At 51.5% G+C, this 16,827-nt stretch overlaps 1 protein-coding gene and 1 long non-coding RNA gene across 4 annotated transcripts; one reads left to right on the top strand and one right to left on the bottom strand.

Annotated features, from left to right (window-relative positions):
- Positions 1 to 189: 189 nt before the first annotated feature.
- HEXA (hexosaminidase subunit alpha) lies at positions 190 to 16,424 on the bottom strand. Of its 2 annotated transcripts, none has more exons than XM_053955292.1 (14): positions 16,385 to 16,424; positions 6,485 to 6,583; positions 6,121 to 6,186; positions 5,919 to 5,965; positions 5,473 to 5,583; positions 4,890 to 4,991; positions 4,669 to 4,801; positions 3,854 to 4,034; positions 3,452 to 3,538; positions 3,029 to 3,101; positions 2,376 to 2,556; positions 2,194 to 2,284; positions 1,692 to 1,796; positions 190 to 1,216 (listed from the first exon to the last, which is right to left on the bottom strand). In XM_053955292.1, the coding sequence occupies exons 1-14, from the start codon at positions 16,407 to 16,409 to the stop codon at positions 1,153 to 1,155; spliced, it is 1,365 nt and encodes a 454-aa protein (XP_053811267.1). In that variant the 5' UTR covers positions 16,410 to 16,424; the 3' UTR covers positions 190 to 1,152. The 2 variants fall into 2 exon arrangements, with proteins under 2 accessions (XP_053811267.1, XP_053811266.1); XM_053955291.1 differs by lacking the exon at positions 16,385 to 16,424 and adding an exon at positions 9,337 to 9,684.
- On the top strand, positions 9,700 to 14,606 carry LOC128794954 (uncharacterized). Of its 2 annotated transcripts, none has more exons than XR_008433325.1 (4): positions 9,700 to 9,788; positions 10,467 to 10,725; positions 11,282 to 11,352; positions 14,300 to 14,606. It is a non-coding gene; the product is annotated as an uncharacterized LOC128794954 (long non-coding RNA). The 2 variants fall into 2 exon arrangements; XR_008433324.1 differs by lacking the exon at positions 14,300 to 14,606 and adding an exon at positions 11,636 to 11,856.
- Positions 16,425 to 16,827: the final 403 nt, after the last annotated feature.

The raw sequence follows: 16,827 nt of genomic DNA, 5'->3' as shown, positions 1-16,827 counted from the left end.
CATCTGTTGGAAAAGAGCAACATTTTTGGGAACAAAGCACCCTTCCTATGGCCAGGGTCCTGCTTGCCCGAGCCCTGCTGGCAGCAGCTCCCTGCAGCGACAAAAGCACTAAACCAAGGTACCACATTACAGCACAGTGAGGAAAAAAAAAAGGAAAAAAATCTGACTTTTAAATATAGGAGGCAGAAATAACCATTAATTCACTATTTTTAATTTAAAGTTCAGTCATGAAAGGTTTCCAGCCATAACAGTGTATCTCACTCACTTAAGACCAAGACACACATACAACAGTCCCAGCCAGCCAGGATTTCTTCCTGACAGATTCCCTGCTTTCAGCTGAATGCCGTTTCCAGCATAGCAATCCCAACCATCAAAGGACAACAATCACACGTGTCCCAGCTCTATGGGACAGCAGCACCACTGGTTTCTTCTCCAAGGAAAACACCCCTGAAACCAACCCCTCTGGATGGAGGAGACCTGGAGCTGAGCTCTTCACCCTCAGAATAACGGAGCAGGAAGAGGATGGGTCAGTTGGCCAAATCCCAGGCAGAGGTGACAGCCTGAAGAACTGAGCAGAGATTTTGTAATATCCATGCACCATTTAGCAGATTTGCAAGGGCTCCTCAAAGAGGCTCCAGGATATCATCTGCTGTGGAAAAGTCAGAGGAGGTGGCAGCAGCCAGAGTTTAGGGCAGCAGAGGTGGTGGCTTGCAGGCCTGGCCATCACAAGAGAGAGAAGGGACAAGGACAGGACCTCACAGCACAATGTGACTGCAGAAGCAAACCCTGGGACAGCAGCAGAGGCTAAGCACAGTTTATCCAGCTATGCAAGCACTCTGCAAACTCCAGAGCTGCCAGGATGATGCTTCTCCACCAGCATCTCTGGAGCAAGCCCTACCCATCTCCTGCTAACCCTTGCACGGTGTCCCAAGCACCAGATGAGCAGGAATAGGCACCTTTTTCCTCTTTGGGGTAATTTATTTATAGATTTAAAGAAATAAAAATAGAAAAAGAGGTAAAGAGTGCATGCTGAGGCAAAAGAAATGTTCATTGCAATGAACAGAGCAGAAGGTGGGGTGGCAAGGGGTCCCTCTGCCCTTTTGAGGGGGGAATATTCCTCCTGTGTGCGCAGAGGGCAGTGGGGCTCTCCCTTCAAACCCCACCAAATTCATGGTCACAGTATCCGACGTAGAGAGGCTGTGCCTGGACACCACGCCTAGGAAGAGAACAGAAGGATGGCATCAGGGAGAGGGCACACGAAGAGACACCACCAGGTCTGAGGGCTTACAGTGGTATAGGGTGGCCAAGTGTGCCCTGTTTCAGGTGTGACAAGGAGTGTTTTCCATCCTGTGCTTATAAACTCAGTTTTTTGCTCATGTGAGGGAGCACAGGGTGAGGACAGGTTTCCTGGGGAAGCTGGTGCTGCAGGAGGAGTGTCAAGAGCTGACAAGTCCCCTCCTTCCTCAGCACAAAGCCCTCTCCTCGCCAGAGCCACCAGCCTACGCCAGCAGCAGGAGCACTCTTCCAATGCTGCACAAAGCAAGCTCTGCCTACGCACTGGCAGCAGAAAAATCAGGGCTCTCCAGAGGAACAAGGGTCATTTTGCAGCAGGGCAAGCCCTTCTCCCTCACTGCCCTCCCAGGGCTGAGCCCAGAGCAGTTGTGCAAGGGCAGTTGCCCCAGGATGGTTACCCAAGTAGGGTGCAGCGGAACTCTGCCAGCCGAGCGTATGCGTCTTGCACGTTCCTCACAGTCTCATTGCTCCAGAGTCTTTCGGCTACGGCCCCACCTCTTGGCCTTGAAGACAAGGGACAGGCAGTCAGGACAGGGGGGAGCTCAAAAGATCCTCACATGAAGCCCTTAACTCCCAAGCACTTTCCTGACCAGCGTCCTTCCACACACAAAGGCTTCAGAGTATTCCAAGATCTATTCCTGGACACATGCCCATCAGGAGCAGACCAGGGTGACAGAACAGACGGGTGTTAAACACAACCTGGTTGCAACAGCAGGTTGTTACATCCTTGCAAACTCCCATTTCAGCCTCAGTGAAGCTGTTACCAGCAGAGCGGGGACAGGGACAGGCACCATGTGCAGACCAAACCCATGAGTTCAGCACATGACACTCGGTGGCAAAGAAAAGGGATGCAAGCCCAGCCTCACACGACCCAAGTGACCTCTCTGTGGCCTCCCTTACCAGAGCCTGGGGGTCAGGTTGGTGACATCCACATATTCACCCCACATGCAGGCCTCACCACCGATCACCAGGGCCTTCTGCTCAGGGCTGCCTGTGGAGGGGACAGCAAAACAGCCAAGTTCTGGCGCTATGTCTGAGTGCCACGCCAGCTGCCATGCAGAAAGGGGACACAAGGAACACACCTTCAAAGTTCAAGGGCTCCACCTTATAGGCTTCTATCCAGTCCTGCCCATAGGAGATGCGGTTGAGGTACCAGGGTGCAGAGAGCAGAGCCCGGTAGCCAACCCTGGTGACATTGGCCATCTCGTTCAGGTACTGCATGCTGTTCTCCTTCCACACGTGGATGATGGTGTCAGGCCTCAGCTGAGGAGCACAGGTGAACACGGGGCAGGGGATCAGTGAGGTGACAGAAGCATCACCTGCTCCCCTGAGCAGAGTGCCCAGACCCCTCCACACTCCCAAAAGGAAGCTGAGGCAGACTTGGGCTTGATTTTTGAGCCACTTCTCATCTGGTTTGCAGGAACAACATAAGGAGGAATAAGGCCATTTGCAGAGTGTCCTGTGCAGGGTTAAAACCTGCATCCTAGAGGGAACAGAGCATTGGCAGCAGTCTGAGAAAGCCATGATGAGGACAGCTCATTGGCAGCACCATCTTGAGATTGACCCCAGTCCCATTACAGAGTAACACCCACCAGCCCCAGCACAGCCCCCCCAGAGCACACCAGTGTGTCAGGTGTGGTGCTGCCACTGTTCACCCCAGAACAGCTCCCCCAGAGAACACCAGTGTGTCAGGTGTGGTGCTGCCACTGTTCACCCCAGCACAGGCAGCTCTCACCTTCACGTCGTTGTCAAACACCTCCTGCCACACAATATAACCTTTGCCAAGGGAAGAGACGATGTCCAGAAGCCTGGAGTAAGAAAAGTACCAAGTTTGGGGGGAATCTCACTGATTCCCTCTTTGGTGGTTACATACAGCCTAAGGAGCAGCACAGATATTCCCAACATCCTCAGCAGGATGTGAAGGTGCTTTTGAAGGAGAAGGGAGAGAGCAGAGAGAGCACAGCCCCTTATTTGGCTTCTTTCTCCTCAGCTCCAGGCTTTTTTGTGGTCAATCTCCCACTAAAATGTTCCCTTTTGGGGTCAGGGGGACATGACCAATGAGGATGCTCCTGGAAAGGACATCTGGTGTTCCCAAGACAGAAGACATTTGAGCTGATCACACAGTGCAGCAGCAGGCCCTGGATGCCCTTGTCCTTACCTCTGGATGTAGAAAGACTCTAATTTTTTGTAATCTTCACCAAGGCCCATCTCAATCATGAAAGCACGGATTTCTGGATTGGATTTCCTGTGCACCAAAGAGAAGAAATAAAATCATCGCAACCTGCGCTCTGAAGTAAGGTCAAGGCATGGTCAAGTCCCTCCCACATCAGTCCAAGGCTTGCTCAGGTATTCTAGAGCTGTGGCTGGACCAGTACCAGCACCAGCAGCTCCCTACATTCAGTGTCATCATGAGCACAGAAATCCCAAATATCCCAAGCACCACCACTATCCCTGACCTGAGAGAGCAGGACACCAAAGCTCATGACCAAGAAGCCATGGGCTGAGACTCCAATCCCAGATACTTACTCCTAGTCCCCATCCAGACCGATCTCAAACTCACCAGCACGTGAAATCTACCTCATCGCCACCAAGGTGGAGAAAGAAGTCTGGGAACACAGTGCTGACCTCTTGGAACAAACTGGTCACAAACTGGTAGGTGCTGTTAACAATGGGGTTGATGGGCCCATAGACTCCAGAAGGAGCCTTGCCCATATAGCAGGGAGTCAGGAGGCCTGGAGCACCTGATGGTAACAAATGGAGGATGGTGAGGAAAGGGCAAAGTGTGACCATGTCATCCCCTACAGTGCCCCCCAGCACAACTTAGGGCCTGTCAGGGGACAGGGAAGGACAGCCAGCCACAGTTCCAGCTGTGACCACACACACAGAGAATTCTAACATGGGCCTTGGCATTTGGAGGCAGGGAAAGGAGAGAAGAAGACAATGGAATGTTTTCCTGGAGCTTCTTGCACTTCTAGACATAGAAGAGGAGACACAGTCCCTGAAGCAGAGAGCAGTGTGTCAGGGCTAGGACACATCTGAGCAGAGCAAGGAAGCTTGGCCAGCTATACCCTCAGTTAAACACAAGATCCTTGCAATAAGCCATGATGTTAGTTTTGGCAGAGCAGATGTTCCCACAAAAAATCACCCAGCTTGGACCCAAGAAAAGATGGAAACGTTTCCCTTTGGATTTTGCTCTAGAAGTTGGACCACTGGGTCCCACATCCCCCAAATAACAGTTTGCTCCCCGTCAAAGCCAGCCTGTGGGACACTGCTGCCCACACCCAGCTTTTAGGGTCCAGATTGCACCACCCATTCCTGCCCCTGGGACAACTCCAACTCTCCTCAGAGCAGCAGCAGGCAGGGCCTGCTCCTCACCTGGCCCCCAGGAGAGGGTGTGGCCGGGGGTGTCGAACTCAGCAATGACTCTGATGCCGCGCAGCCGGGCGTACTCGATCACAGTGCGCACGTCACTGGCTGTGTACACATGGGTCATGGCGTTGAAGGCTCCCTGGGAACACGGGAAAGCTCAGTGCCTCACTCAGGAGCAGAGGCAGGGATCTGCTCACCTGAGCTGGGCATTACATGGTGATCATTACCTGCTTGCTGAGCTCTGGGAACGTGGAACTCTCATAAGGGAAAGACGGGTCATCCACAATGTGCCAGTGAAACACATTGAACTTGTTGTAAGCCATGACGTCCTGGAAGAAACAGTGACAAAGATGAACATGCTCCATCCCCTCTGAAAGGTCACCCAGCTTGCCAGAGATAGAGGACAAGGTCCTCCAGCTCCAGAATGACAAGGCAGAGTCCCTAAACGCTCCCCAGGATCCAAGAGAGATTCAGACACCTCTCTCTTAACACAAAAAGCTACACAGGGACATGAATACTTCTGCTTAGTAAAATCCCTGTTCTCCCTGTAACTGAGCCACTGGTGGAGATATGGAAGTTTAATTCTGCTTGGGATGAGCACAGAACCACCACCCATGTTTGCCAGTGTTTTCCCTTGCCTTAGAAACAACTCAGCCTTGACAAGTAACCTGGACTGCAGGAATCCAAAATATCTCAGAGTTTTCTTTTTAACAAAGGCAGCTGAGAAATCATCTAAACAAGGGAGCTCAGTTATCACAGCGGAAGGGACACCCAATTAAACCATCTCATCTCACAGCATGGGTGCCCTACCAGAGTTTCCAGGATAGCCCTCAGAGGTAGGTAGTGACGAGAGGTGTCCAGCAACAGTCCCCGGTGAGGGAAGCGGGGAAAGTCCACGATTTCTGTCTCATTGATGTAGTACTGCACACAGAAGACACGAGGAAGACATGAGCAGGATGTTGAGCAAATGGCCATTAGCAAGAGACACTGAGGGTCACCAGTCACCATTGTCTGCAGGGTTGGCAGGACAGAGGTGCCCTCACTGCCCAAAGTGTCCAGAAACAGCAGAAAGAGCTGCAGCACTTCTTTACCCACTCAGAAGGCAGGGATCGGGATGGATCCATGAATTTCCACTTGGCCCTTGGCAAGGCTGTGCCCATTCATCCCAAGCACCCCAGCAACCCTCAGCCTGTTCCCATGGAGGCTGGGGCACTATGGAGAGCTGCCTGCCCCCAGAGGATGAGGCCAGGACTCACCGTGCCATTCTCATCTCTCCCAACAAGCTGGCTGAATGTTTCCAGGCCTGCAGGAAAACACACAGTCCCTTTCTCAGCACAGACAACCCTGAAGGAGCAGAGCTCAATTAACGAAGTCTATGGAAAGAGAGAGGCACCTCGAGACATCCCCACAGGCCCGAGGCAGGGAGAGCGGGAACGCCCTGCAGGAAGCACAGCTCACCTCGGAGAGCTCCCCAGATGGTCTCTGCCGAGAGCAGCATGGAGCCTTTGGAGACAGACAGCTTATCTGAAAAACAGCATCAGGGGGTTGTCCCACACTGCCATGACAGCACTGGGCAGGGCTCAGGTACAGAACTGCACCCCAGGATCCCAAAGAACTGAATTTTGGCCCTCTCTTGCTGTTTTAAACCTCTCCCCACTGCTTTATCAGCACCCTCAGGTATGTCCCTCCTGCCCTGCCCCAGTGTCTCAAGAGCAGGGAATTGGTGCCCTCCCCAAATCCAAGGGTAACCGCACAGTGCTACTTCCCAGTGACAGGCACAGAAACAGCCACGTTCCCTCCCACTCCCAACCCTGACACTTACAGCTCTCGTTGGAGTCTAGGCTGGGAAACCCATCGCAGCCTGGAGTGGAAACATAGACGAGAAGCTCGGTGCAGGGTGTTTTCCAGGACGGCTCATTCTCTGCAAAGGACACAGACCATGCACATCAACCCCATCCCAGCTCTTTTCCCTGCTTCCAAGCCCACCACTATCCTCCCAGCCCAGCTAGGGATGGAGGCAGAAACAGGCACCCCTTCCTGCACCCCAAAACAGACACCACAGTGTTCAGCAGGGGTTAATTTCAACACAGCCAACCAGGAGAGCATGACCTGATCCCAACTTGTGAGGAAGCCCACAAGGAAGCTTAAAGGAGTACACAGGAGAGGAGAAACATCAGAATATGGACTAGCAGCAGCCCCTGAGGCTTCCTGGACACCAGCTCTGGCTCTTACGCTACAGCCATGACTAGTGAAAACCTCTCCATGAGGCTGAAGAGCTTCTTGTTTCCAAGATCTCCCAGCACTGCAAAAAAGCACAAGCCCAAGAGCTCTGCTCTACCCAAACTTCTTGGAAAAGAGCAAAGAAAACCTTTAAAAAAAGGGCGGAGAATGAATCTGCTAAACTGGGCTGAGTTAGAGGCAATCAAAAGGTCTCACCCAGCTCAGAAAAGCTCCCGACTTCACCTTCTGCAGAGCAGGTCCCAGGTGTAGCAGCCAGAGAAATGAACCCAGTCACATTTAGACCTCAAGCAGGAGCTCTGGGCACACTTCCCTAACTGAAGAGCACTTCCAAGGATGTCCAAGCCTGAATTCCCACTTGAGTCACTCCCCCATTCCAAATGGGTACTCAGCCTTTGCTGGGATGCAACGGACTTAGAGCAGTCAGTTGCCAGGAGGAGCATGGAGCAGCAGGGCAGGACCCTGCTCATCCCAGCCAAGGTCCATGCCTACACCCCCACAGCATTCCCAGGAACAGCCAATGCTCAATGTGGTCACTGAAAATAAAGAGCTTGGCTTTGAATGAGCCAAGAGCACCAAGAAGTTTCCAGAGAGACTGTGGCACTGCCAGCATTTCAGAGAAATGCAGAGAGCCCCTGTTCCACAGCTCACAGGAGCTCACAGAAATCCCGATTTCTCCATGAAGGGATGACGAAACCTCTGCGGAGAGAAGGAAAACAGCTTGAATCCAGCCCTGTTTTGAGCTTTCCTCTCAGTTGCAGACAAGCTGGTAGCCAAGGCAACCTCACAGATGTGCAAGCAGCACAGCAAGACCCGCTCCCTCTGCTCGGGAAGGTGGCAGTTCACCGGGAACAGCCGCTCTCAGGCCTGGGAACACTCATTCTGCTGAGGACCCTCGACAGAATTGGTCCCACAATCACACACTGTGTTTGAATCTGCTGGGTGAGGCGCTTCCCAACCCAAACACGGCCTCCTGGGCCAAGGTGCAGACAAGCAATACCGCCAACCACACCTGCAACACAGTGCATCTAGAAAATGGTTTCTGCCATTTATTTCCTCTATTAATACAAATTATTTCTTTTCATCCAGGGTTTCCACTGCCTGTTCTTACTAACCACCCATGCGGAAAAAAAAGACCAAAAAAAAATGAAGGCAAAGAGGGGAAAAAAAGGCCTTAAAATAATTTCTGTAGTTTGAGCACCATAAAGCAGGGCATATGGAAAGTGATGAGTGTGAGCTGGATCTTGTGATCGCAGTGTTGCTCCAAGTGATTTGATGGTCACATTTCCCCTCTGAGTGGAACAGGAGAGCGTGAATAATTAGATCAGCTGTTTTTAGTTCCTAGCAGCAAAAGGGAACCAAGAGGAGTCTTTTTGGCTCTCAAATCAAAATTTATTTCTACTTCTACTCACAGGAGTTGAAGAAATAAAATAAGCCAAAGGGTTCCCTGTTTCAAACCTGCTTTTTTCAAAGTATGATGTACCCAAGGCAAAGCCAAGCGGTTTCCAACACTGCCACCCTTCTCCACTTTGATCAGCAGCGACAGAGCTCACATTGACATTTAAAACACTCAGGAGCAGAGTTACTAGCTCTTTTTGATGAATGAAGTGCTTCATACTCCCTAGATATAGCACTTCAGGCTGCAGCAGACCCACGCAGCTACTGAGCATCCCTGCACGTCAGCTCCACAGCCAAGAGATTTCCTGCAGCTCATCCCATACAAGCAATGGGTGCTATCATGAAGAAGTCTGGGTTTTGCAAGAAGCCTTTCAAGCCTGTCCTATTTGCCTTTCCTCATCTTACCCTACAATTTCAGGATGAATCCAGGAGCTAATCCCTCCCTGGCAGAAAAGCCACGCTGCGTCAGGGCTTTTAGCAGCTCCATTTCGGCAGAGGTGCCCCGTGGCACAAGTATGTACTTGGAAGAACACACACAAAGCAGCGAGTCTTTCCTCAAGGTGACACCTCACACAGGACACCCAGAGCTGCTACGAATGAGAACAGCCAAGACTTAGCAGTAACCCTGAAGCAGGAATGGCTGCAAAACAGGGAACAGCTCTCCCTACAGCCACAAGAGAAGGAAGTGAAATGAAGCAATGGGGAGATTAACACTACCTGGAGGATGTAAAAAATGAGATAGAGAAAACCCTTGCGAGAAAGAGCCTAAATCCTGGCAGAAGGACTAGTGCTGTGCCAAACTCGATTAGATTTCTTCCACACGTGCCACAGGCATTGCTCTCCAAATCCCAACCCATCGCTGCCCTTGCCACCAAACTCCATCCAATCCACAACTCCCACCCCACCTGCCGCCGCAGAACTGAGGGGAGGCAGAGGGCCACCAAAGCCCGAGGTCTGATCCCAAAATTAGCGAGGATGTGGGGGGGCTGTTAAGCTCAAAGCCACGGAGGAAGTGTCAGCGCCCGCCGCGGCCCTCACCGGTGGGACGGCCGAAGAGCAGCGGCCAGTACCGCTGGAAGGCGGCGTCCAGCACGGCGCAGCCCGGCCCCACGGCCGAACCGTCCGCCGCGGCGAAGCGGAACCGGCGGGCCGGCACCGGGCAGCGGCCGCCGCCGGGCGGGGAGCTCTGGGCCTGGGGCTGCGGCCACACGGCCCCCGCCGGGCCCGGCAGCAGCGCCAGCAGCAGCGGCGGGAGCAGCAGCAGCCGGAGTACCGACAGCTGCAGCGCCCGCGCCGCCGCCATGTCGCGCCCGAGCCTGAGGGAGGCGGCACCGCTCGACAGCGGGGGGCCGGGCGGCCGCGAAATGGCAGCTCGGGCCCGCCCTCACGGCCTCCCTCCCGCTGCCCCCTCACCCCACGGCCTCCCCCCAGTAGTCCACAGTCGCCTCGTTCTCTTAAAGTGCTCCAACCTCTGCAGCTCCCCACCGAAGGTAATTTCTGCCCCAGCCTCCAGGCTTTACAGCACCCCGCCCCAGCCGTGCTTTCTGCCGTCAGGGAGCTTCAGCCTGCCTCGGGGTTTGAGGAGATAAATGGTTTAAATCACGTATTTCACCCATGGTGCTTTCCGTGGAATCATGTAGTGTTTTGGGCTGAAAGGGATCTTAAAGACCATTTAATTCCACCCTCTGCCATGAGCAGGAACATCTTCCTCTATCCCACCTTGCTCCAAGCCCTGTGTCCAGCCTGGCCTTGGACACTTCCAGAGATGGGGCAGCTACAGCTTTTCTGGGCAACCTATGCCAGGGACTCACCACCCTCATTGTAAATAAATTCTTCCTTGTACCTAACCTAACTAGACTGTCTCTCAGTTTAAAACCAGCACCCCTTGCCCATGCTTTGGATCCACCTTGGGTTTAAGCATCTTTTGTTGGTGCTGTGTATTTTTATGAGCAATACTGTATATAAATCATCCTTTGCACAGGTTTCCAAGGATATTTTATATGTGGCCAGTGAAATATTGATTGGATTGTACAAATAAAAGGGGCTTTATCCCATGGTGGATCCTCACAGTGAAGTGTTGCAGGGATGCTTTCCATGCAGTGCTTGGCTTTTCCAAGGAAAGCCTTAATCTCAGATGAACTCTGTTTCATTTTGTTTCCTCCCTCCAGCTCTGCTTTCCTTAGCAATCCTCAACTCAAATAAAGGCCTTAAGCCCAGGTCATACCCATCTAATTGCCAGCACAAACCTACAAAGGAGCTCACTCCATCAAATTATTAAAAACCTGTTGTCCCAGAAAACTCCAAGGTATCAGGCATGCTGGGAGACAAGCCAGAGGCATGGGAGCAAGCAGGAAATTAAACAAATGGCACAGGAGAAAGCGTGACAAGGGAGATGGCCCCATCACACAAGAGGAAAAACCATTCTGTGTGAGTAGATCTTAACTATGGATAGGTCTGGTGAGGAATGTAAGGGATTGTCCCTCATGGGAGCAGTGTAGAGGGACCAGGATCAACAGGAAAAAAGCTTTTTCTAGGAAAAAACCCACAAGAATCTTGTTGTCAAAGGTTAAAATAGCACCAGCACAAAGCTGGGGACTGATGGGGAAAGAAAAAGAGCTGGGAAGACATGGAAGGGTTTCAGTGGGGCTGGGGAGAGATGGAGGGAGGTGCTCTCCAATGTTAAAGGAGGCTGTGAGGTTCCAGTGAAGTTCTTGGGGGTGACTTGGAGGTGAAAAAGTTGTGGGGAGACTAGGCACCAGGAGGAGATCACAGTCAGGTTTGGGTTTAAATGGGATTGCGGGAATTTAATGAGGTTAGTGAAAATTTATAGGGAGCTCATGAGGAGCTCCCCCTCCACAGGGAGGGGGACTAAGGGTCACCTAGAGATAGAGAAATTAGGCTCTATCAGGAAGGGGGTCAAAGAGAGCCAAATGGTCTTGTCATGAGCTCAACACCTACACAGCACTGCATCTTTCTTTTCCAGCTGTGTAGAAAGGCAAAGTCCACCTAATGGGAAGGTGAGCCAGGAGCCAAGGACAGGCACAGCCTTACCAGGTGGGTGTACCTCCACAGCCAGGCTAACAGGGCACAGGGGTGGACCAACAGCCCAGGTATCACCCAGAGAATTAAAGGCGCCAAGTGAAGTCCAACATAATCTAGGAACACCTAGGAGCAGGTACACTCACAGCAAAGATCAGGAAGAATTGGTTGCCTAGATCTCAGATTGAATGGAGCTCATGGAGTTCATGGGTAGAGGTCCCAGGAGAGGCTGACTGGGGCAATTAAAGCCTGTTGGTTCCCTCAGGCTCCTGACAATCCTCCCTTGTTTTCCCTACAGAGGTGGCAGGACAAAAATTCAACACAATGGCACGTGCCAGGCTGCTTCCTCACTATTCTTCCAGGGTTTTGTAGCCCTTCTCTATCTCTGTCCCTGTCACACAGCAGGAAGAGAGAACACCTGTATTCCAGCCTGTGTCAGACCTCTGGGAAAGTGTTCCCTGTCATTCCTTGTGTTCAAGTTTCCTGCTGCCACTCTACATAAAGCCTCTGTGGTCTTGAGCTGGGTTTGTTGCTTTTCCTTGCGCAAACTTCTGGAGCACCAGCTGTTACCACCATTTTCTGACTATATTTGGTTGATTCCAGTATCTCTGGACTTGTCCTCAAGTAGTTTCACTGTGGAAGGAAAACCACCCCAAACAAGCCAGTTTGTTGCTGTCTTGCATCAGGCAATGTCAGGAGTGTGCTTCCCAGCTCATGAGACAGAACTGTGGGAGTGCCCTGGCTTGAGGCGAATTCTCATTTCAGCCTAGGGAGGGTGGCATGTTTGCCACCTTATGTAAAGCATTGTGATCAGACCTTTCAGTCCAAATATTCCAGCCTTTCTACAGATTCAGTTGCTGATGCTATTTTAGGGGACCTGATGTCTCTGGGGGATGACTCATTGAAGTTCATCTGTAGCTGGCCGGCATTAATCCAGACTAACAGTCTGATTTTCAAGTGTTTCTTTACATAAGAAAACTGCTTAAGCATGTGTCTAACTGTGGAGCTTGGCTGAAAGAACCTAGTTTACACTCTGTCCTGTGGCAGGCACAGAGCACCAGCCCAGCCCAAAGCTGCTGATGCTCTTCAGTAGCCTATCAATAGACCAGCTTGTGGGCTCAGAGCGTATCTGCAGGGTGATATAACCACCTGGGAGGCCTTTTCCAAGGTATTTCAGCAAGGAACATGCAGGGAATGAACCCCAAGCAGGGCTGTACTGGCTCAGGTGACACCCTACAAACCCCTCTTGTCATCTGTGATGCAAAAGCTGGGACTTGCTGGGGGATTGCAAAAAACTGCTGTGCCAGGATGTTGCTGGATTGCCTGCTTGCTACCAACAGTGAAGTTGGTAACAATCCAAATTAATTATTCTGATATAAATTGTTATAAAACCTAGCTGGTGTCACATTTGAGTCTTTCTGGTTTGTTTGCCTTTGGGGCATGAAGATGGCCTTTGGGCTGTCAGCGCAGTTGCACAGCATTTTTAAAATATATAAGTCCATTTATTATGCTGCCTAACTCCCTATAATGTTGGCTGCTTCTGCATTTAACCAGGAGGGTGCTTTGCACACAGATTCTTCCTCTGATGAGAAACGTCTGAGCCAGTGAAGTGGGAATGGAGAAAGCCATTCATGAACACCTTCACAGGGCATGAGTTTTCTATTTGCTTTGCTCTTTGAGCCAACACTCTCTAGGAAAATTGCTCCCGAATGAAGCAACTCCCAGCTCAAGGGACCTGTTGATGGTGTGGCTGGAAGAAGACTTTGGAAAACACAGATCATCTCCTGGAATTCTAACTTGAATTTTGGCATCTCTTTCTGGGCAAAACTATTGTCTCCATTTGCTTGTTTACCTTCACTTTAATCCTTGGTAAAATAATGATGGGATTTGGACTGAAAGAACAAGGGTTGCAGGGTTGAAGTGTCCTTATTTGTGGTGGTGATCTTGAGGGAGTGTGCTCAGCATGTGCCAGGTCTTTTCAGGTGTGGACCCTCCTGTTGCACATCTTTGTATTTCAGGGATGATGTTGCTCATCATCAAGCAGAGGGGTGCTCACATTTAAACACCCAGCAGGAGCCCGCAGAGACATTTGGTGGAGCTTTAGCATGTGCACAAAGAAGATCCTAAACATGAGATGCTAAATCCACATCCAGGGTATTTTCACCAGCTCTAACAATTCAGCCCATGAGGAACCTTGATATTTTGGGGGCCCAAAGCAGGCTGGTGTATGGCAGGATGCTTTTGGAGCCAAAAGAATGCGTTCCAGTGCTTTTCAAAGCACAGGATAACTCATTTCCATATCTCTACCTTCCCAGCTATACCACCACTTATCAGTGCTGCCATCGAATGGTTTAGCAGGTGCACATGCTGAATGAATTTCTCCACAAAGATGGGGTTTAACAGAAGGGACCTCTTCAGCTGGGAGAGCACCGTGTGAGGAAAGTGAGGTCTGGGAGACTTGGAGTGAGCAGGCAGCAGCGAGAAGTATTTCAACAGTTAGGAGCTTGAAAGTGGAGTTTAAAGCAAAAGGCTTGAAGTGTGATGTGTTCATCAGTGTGGAGGATTTGGGGTCCTGACTCGAGCTCAGTCTGGTGTGGTTTCCCCTGTTGATGTTATCAGAGAGTCTTTTCTTCTGGTTTATCTCCAGCTTGCACAGCTTTGGAGTGGTAATCTGAGGGGCTGCTCAGCCCATGCTTATGGTTGAGGTTGCTAAGGAGTGTGCAGACACCCAAAATCAAACCCCAGGCATTGAGAAATCTTCTGGATTTCCTTTCTCTCAGTGTGGGAGCTCTGTATGTCTCTGGTGATGGAGAAGAAAAGTTTCTTCCAGAGATCCTGCCTGCCTCAAGGAATGCAGGAGCAGGAAAGAGGCTGGGTGGGATGGGAGGTTCACCCTGAATCTGCAGGCGGTTTGTGGTGTGGGGCACCAGCACTTTCACAGCATTTTGGTATCACGAATCAGGGCTTGTCACGAGGAGATGCTGCAAGTTCTTGTGGAGGCTGAGTACATGTGGCTGCTGTCCCTGGCTGCTCCCAGTCACGGCTGTGGGGCTGAGCTGGAATCAATCAGAGCCTGTGGATGCGCCGTGACAAACTCCCTGTGCCCAGAGGCGATGCTCCCATAAATCCTGTAAGCATGTGCTTAACTTTGGGGAGCAAGGTGATTGCAATGCAATATTTTATTCTTGTCAGCTTCAGTGTTAACAGTTACCAGAATCACTTGGGTAATTAAACCGTTGCAAGAATAAAGTGAAAAAGCACCAGGTGTCTATGGAGATCTAAATCATTTTTCAGAGTGGGCAGGAGAGCAGTTTTTGGCTTTCCTCAGTAGCTGGAGTCCTAAAATCCCCAGAGACAGTGTAGGTCCCCTCCGAATGAGCTAAAGGCAGTAGCCCTGCTTTTCTCAGGTACCTTTTGCCAACCACCTACAAGAAACTGGTGGGTGACCAGGGCTTCATATGTGACCATTGATTGGAAATTTCAAAATAAAGAAAGGCCTCTTGCAAAAGGCATGGCTAAAATTTTATTCCAAAGATTATTTTTGAGATGTATTAGTGTAACTGTTGCTGGAATAACTGGCTGCAAAATGCTGATGGGAAAGATAAGGCTGGGACTGTAGAAGGTGAACTGGTTTCCTTTATCAGTGGGATGTCATTGGGATGATCCCATCACTGTTTATAAATATTTATTACTGGGATCGTAGTATGGTTTGGGTAGGAAGGTAGGTCCTTACCTCTAAAGATATCTTGTTCCACCCCCTGCCATGGACAGAGACACCTTCCACTAGCCCAGGGTGCTCCAAGCCCTGTCCAACCTGGCCTTGGACACTTCCACGGGCAGCCACAGCTGCTCTGGGCAACCTGTGCCAGGGCCTCACCGCCCTCACAGGGAACAATTTCTCCCCAGTATCCCATCTAACCCTGCCTTCTGGCAGTGGGAAGACATTCCCTCCATTCCTTCTCCCCAGTCCCTCTCCAGCTTTCCTGCAGCCCCTTCAGGCCCTGGCAGGGGCTCTGAAGTCTCCCTGGAGCCTTCTCTTCTCCAGGTGAGCACCCCCAGCTCTCCCAGCCTGGCTTCAGAACCTCCTCTCTCTGGGCTCCATGCAAGGCTCTGGGCTGAACTCTGCAGCCTTGGCTAGGGCCAGGACAGGGCTGTGGGGAGGTTCTTGGAGCACCCAGAGATGGCCAGTCCCTGCTCCCAGGAACGGCTGCTTCCCAAACACGCTCCTAGGTCTGTCCCTGAGGGGAAGCTCACCTTGGCCAAGGATTTTTGTGTCCAAAGCTGACAAAATCCAATAAAGCCAAACCCCATTGTTTGATCAGTGCTTTTCTTGGGGTCCCGTGGCCAAATGAGCAGCCCCAAAATGGCTTGTGCCTTGTCATTGTTGGCCAGGAGCTGGGCATGCCACCAGCTGGGCAGGACTAGCTCAGAGTCCCAGGGGGTGACACACAGTCCCCCTTGGGGAAGAAGCATGGGGTGAGGACCTGGAGCAACCACCTGAGCCCACACATGACGGGTGAACCTGGCAAATGTCCAGTGGTGCATCTGGAGCTGAACCAAGTCAGGGCTACTTACATTTATGTAAGGCAGGATGATTAAAGCTCTGGCCTTTGCAATTCCACCTAAGTTGGGTAATTAGAGAACTGGCTTTATTGACTGGGTAGCATGGCATGAGGCAATGAGCATGCCCAGTCCACACCCCCTGTGTGCTCTTGACCTGAGCAGAGCAGAGCTCAGGGAGCTGCCTGTGTGTCTGAAGATGCAGCCAGGTACCCAGTGAGGGTTCTAGAGAAATCTCCCAGGCCATTGGACACTTAATCTCCCCGGATCCCTGAGGGCACCTGCATGTGTAAACCCCTGTCACTACTGCAGCCATCATAATGCTGTGTTCCAGCAGGAAATAAACATCCTTTGGGATGTGGCTTCTAATTTTCTTCCTGTTGCACAAGGGATTTGTATGAGAGAGAAGCAGGAAGCAGGATCCTGCTGCAGTGGATGACTTCTGTCCCAAAGAACCGATGAAATTTGTCACACCTACACCACATACTTGCCCTGATGAATCTCATCTTCATCCTGGCAGAGTAACGTCACCACATCCAAATGACACCACTTCACTCTGGGAAGAAATTATTCCCCAGGGCATGAGGAAGTGGAAGGTGAGCACCAGTGGGAGAAGGTAGCCCTGGAGCCCTCCTGGGGCTGTGCCAGGCTCTCACATCCATGGTGAACAGTGGTGGAGAGGGGGGAGCAGCTGGTTCTCCTTTGGGCCAGACTGCAGCCTTGTTTCCAAGCCAACCGGAGTTCCGTGAGCTCCCCGAACGGCTGCAGACAATGAGCCCAGCGAGCCTCCTCCATATCAAGCTGAGCACAGCTGATGCTGGAGGCAGGGAAAGCTGAGACAAAGGGTGCTCAGCCCCTGCAGCACCTCAGTGTCCATCCTGCCCTTTGCTAGCAGCTCAGTGTTCAGATGAGAGGCTCTGGCAGGGATGA

This window comes from Vidua chalybeata, chromosome 13 (genome assembly GCF_026979565.1).
Source record: "Vidua chalybeata isolate OUT-0048 chromosome 13, bVidCha1 merged haplotype, whole genome shotgun sequence".
NCBI classification, from domain to species: Eukaryota; Metazoa; Chordata; class Aves; order Passeriformes; family Viduidae; genus Vidua; species Vidua chalybeata.
Note: the sequence above shows the minus strand (reverse complement) of the source record. Positions and strands in the feature narration are given on the sequence as shown.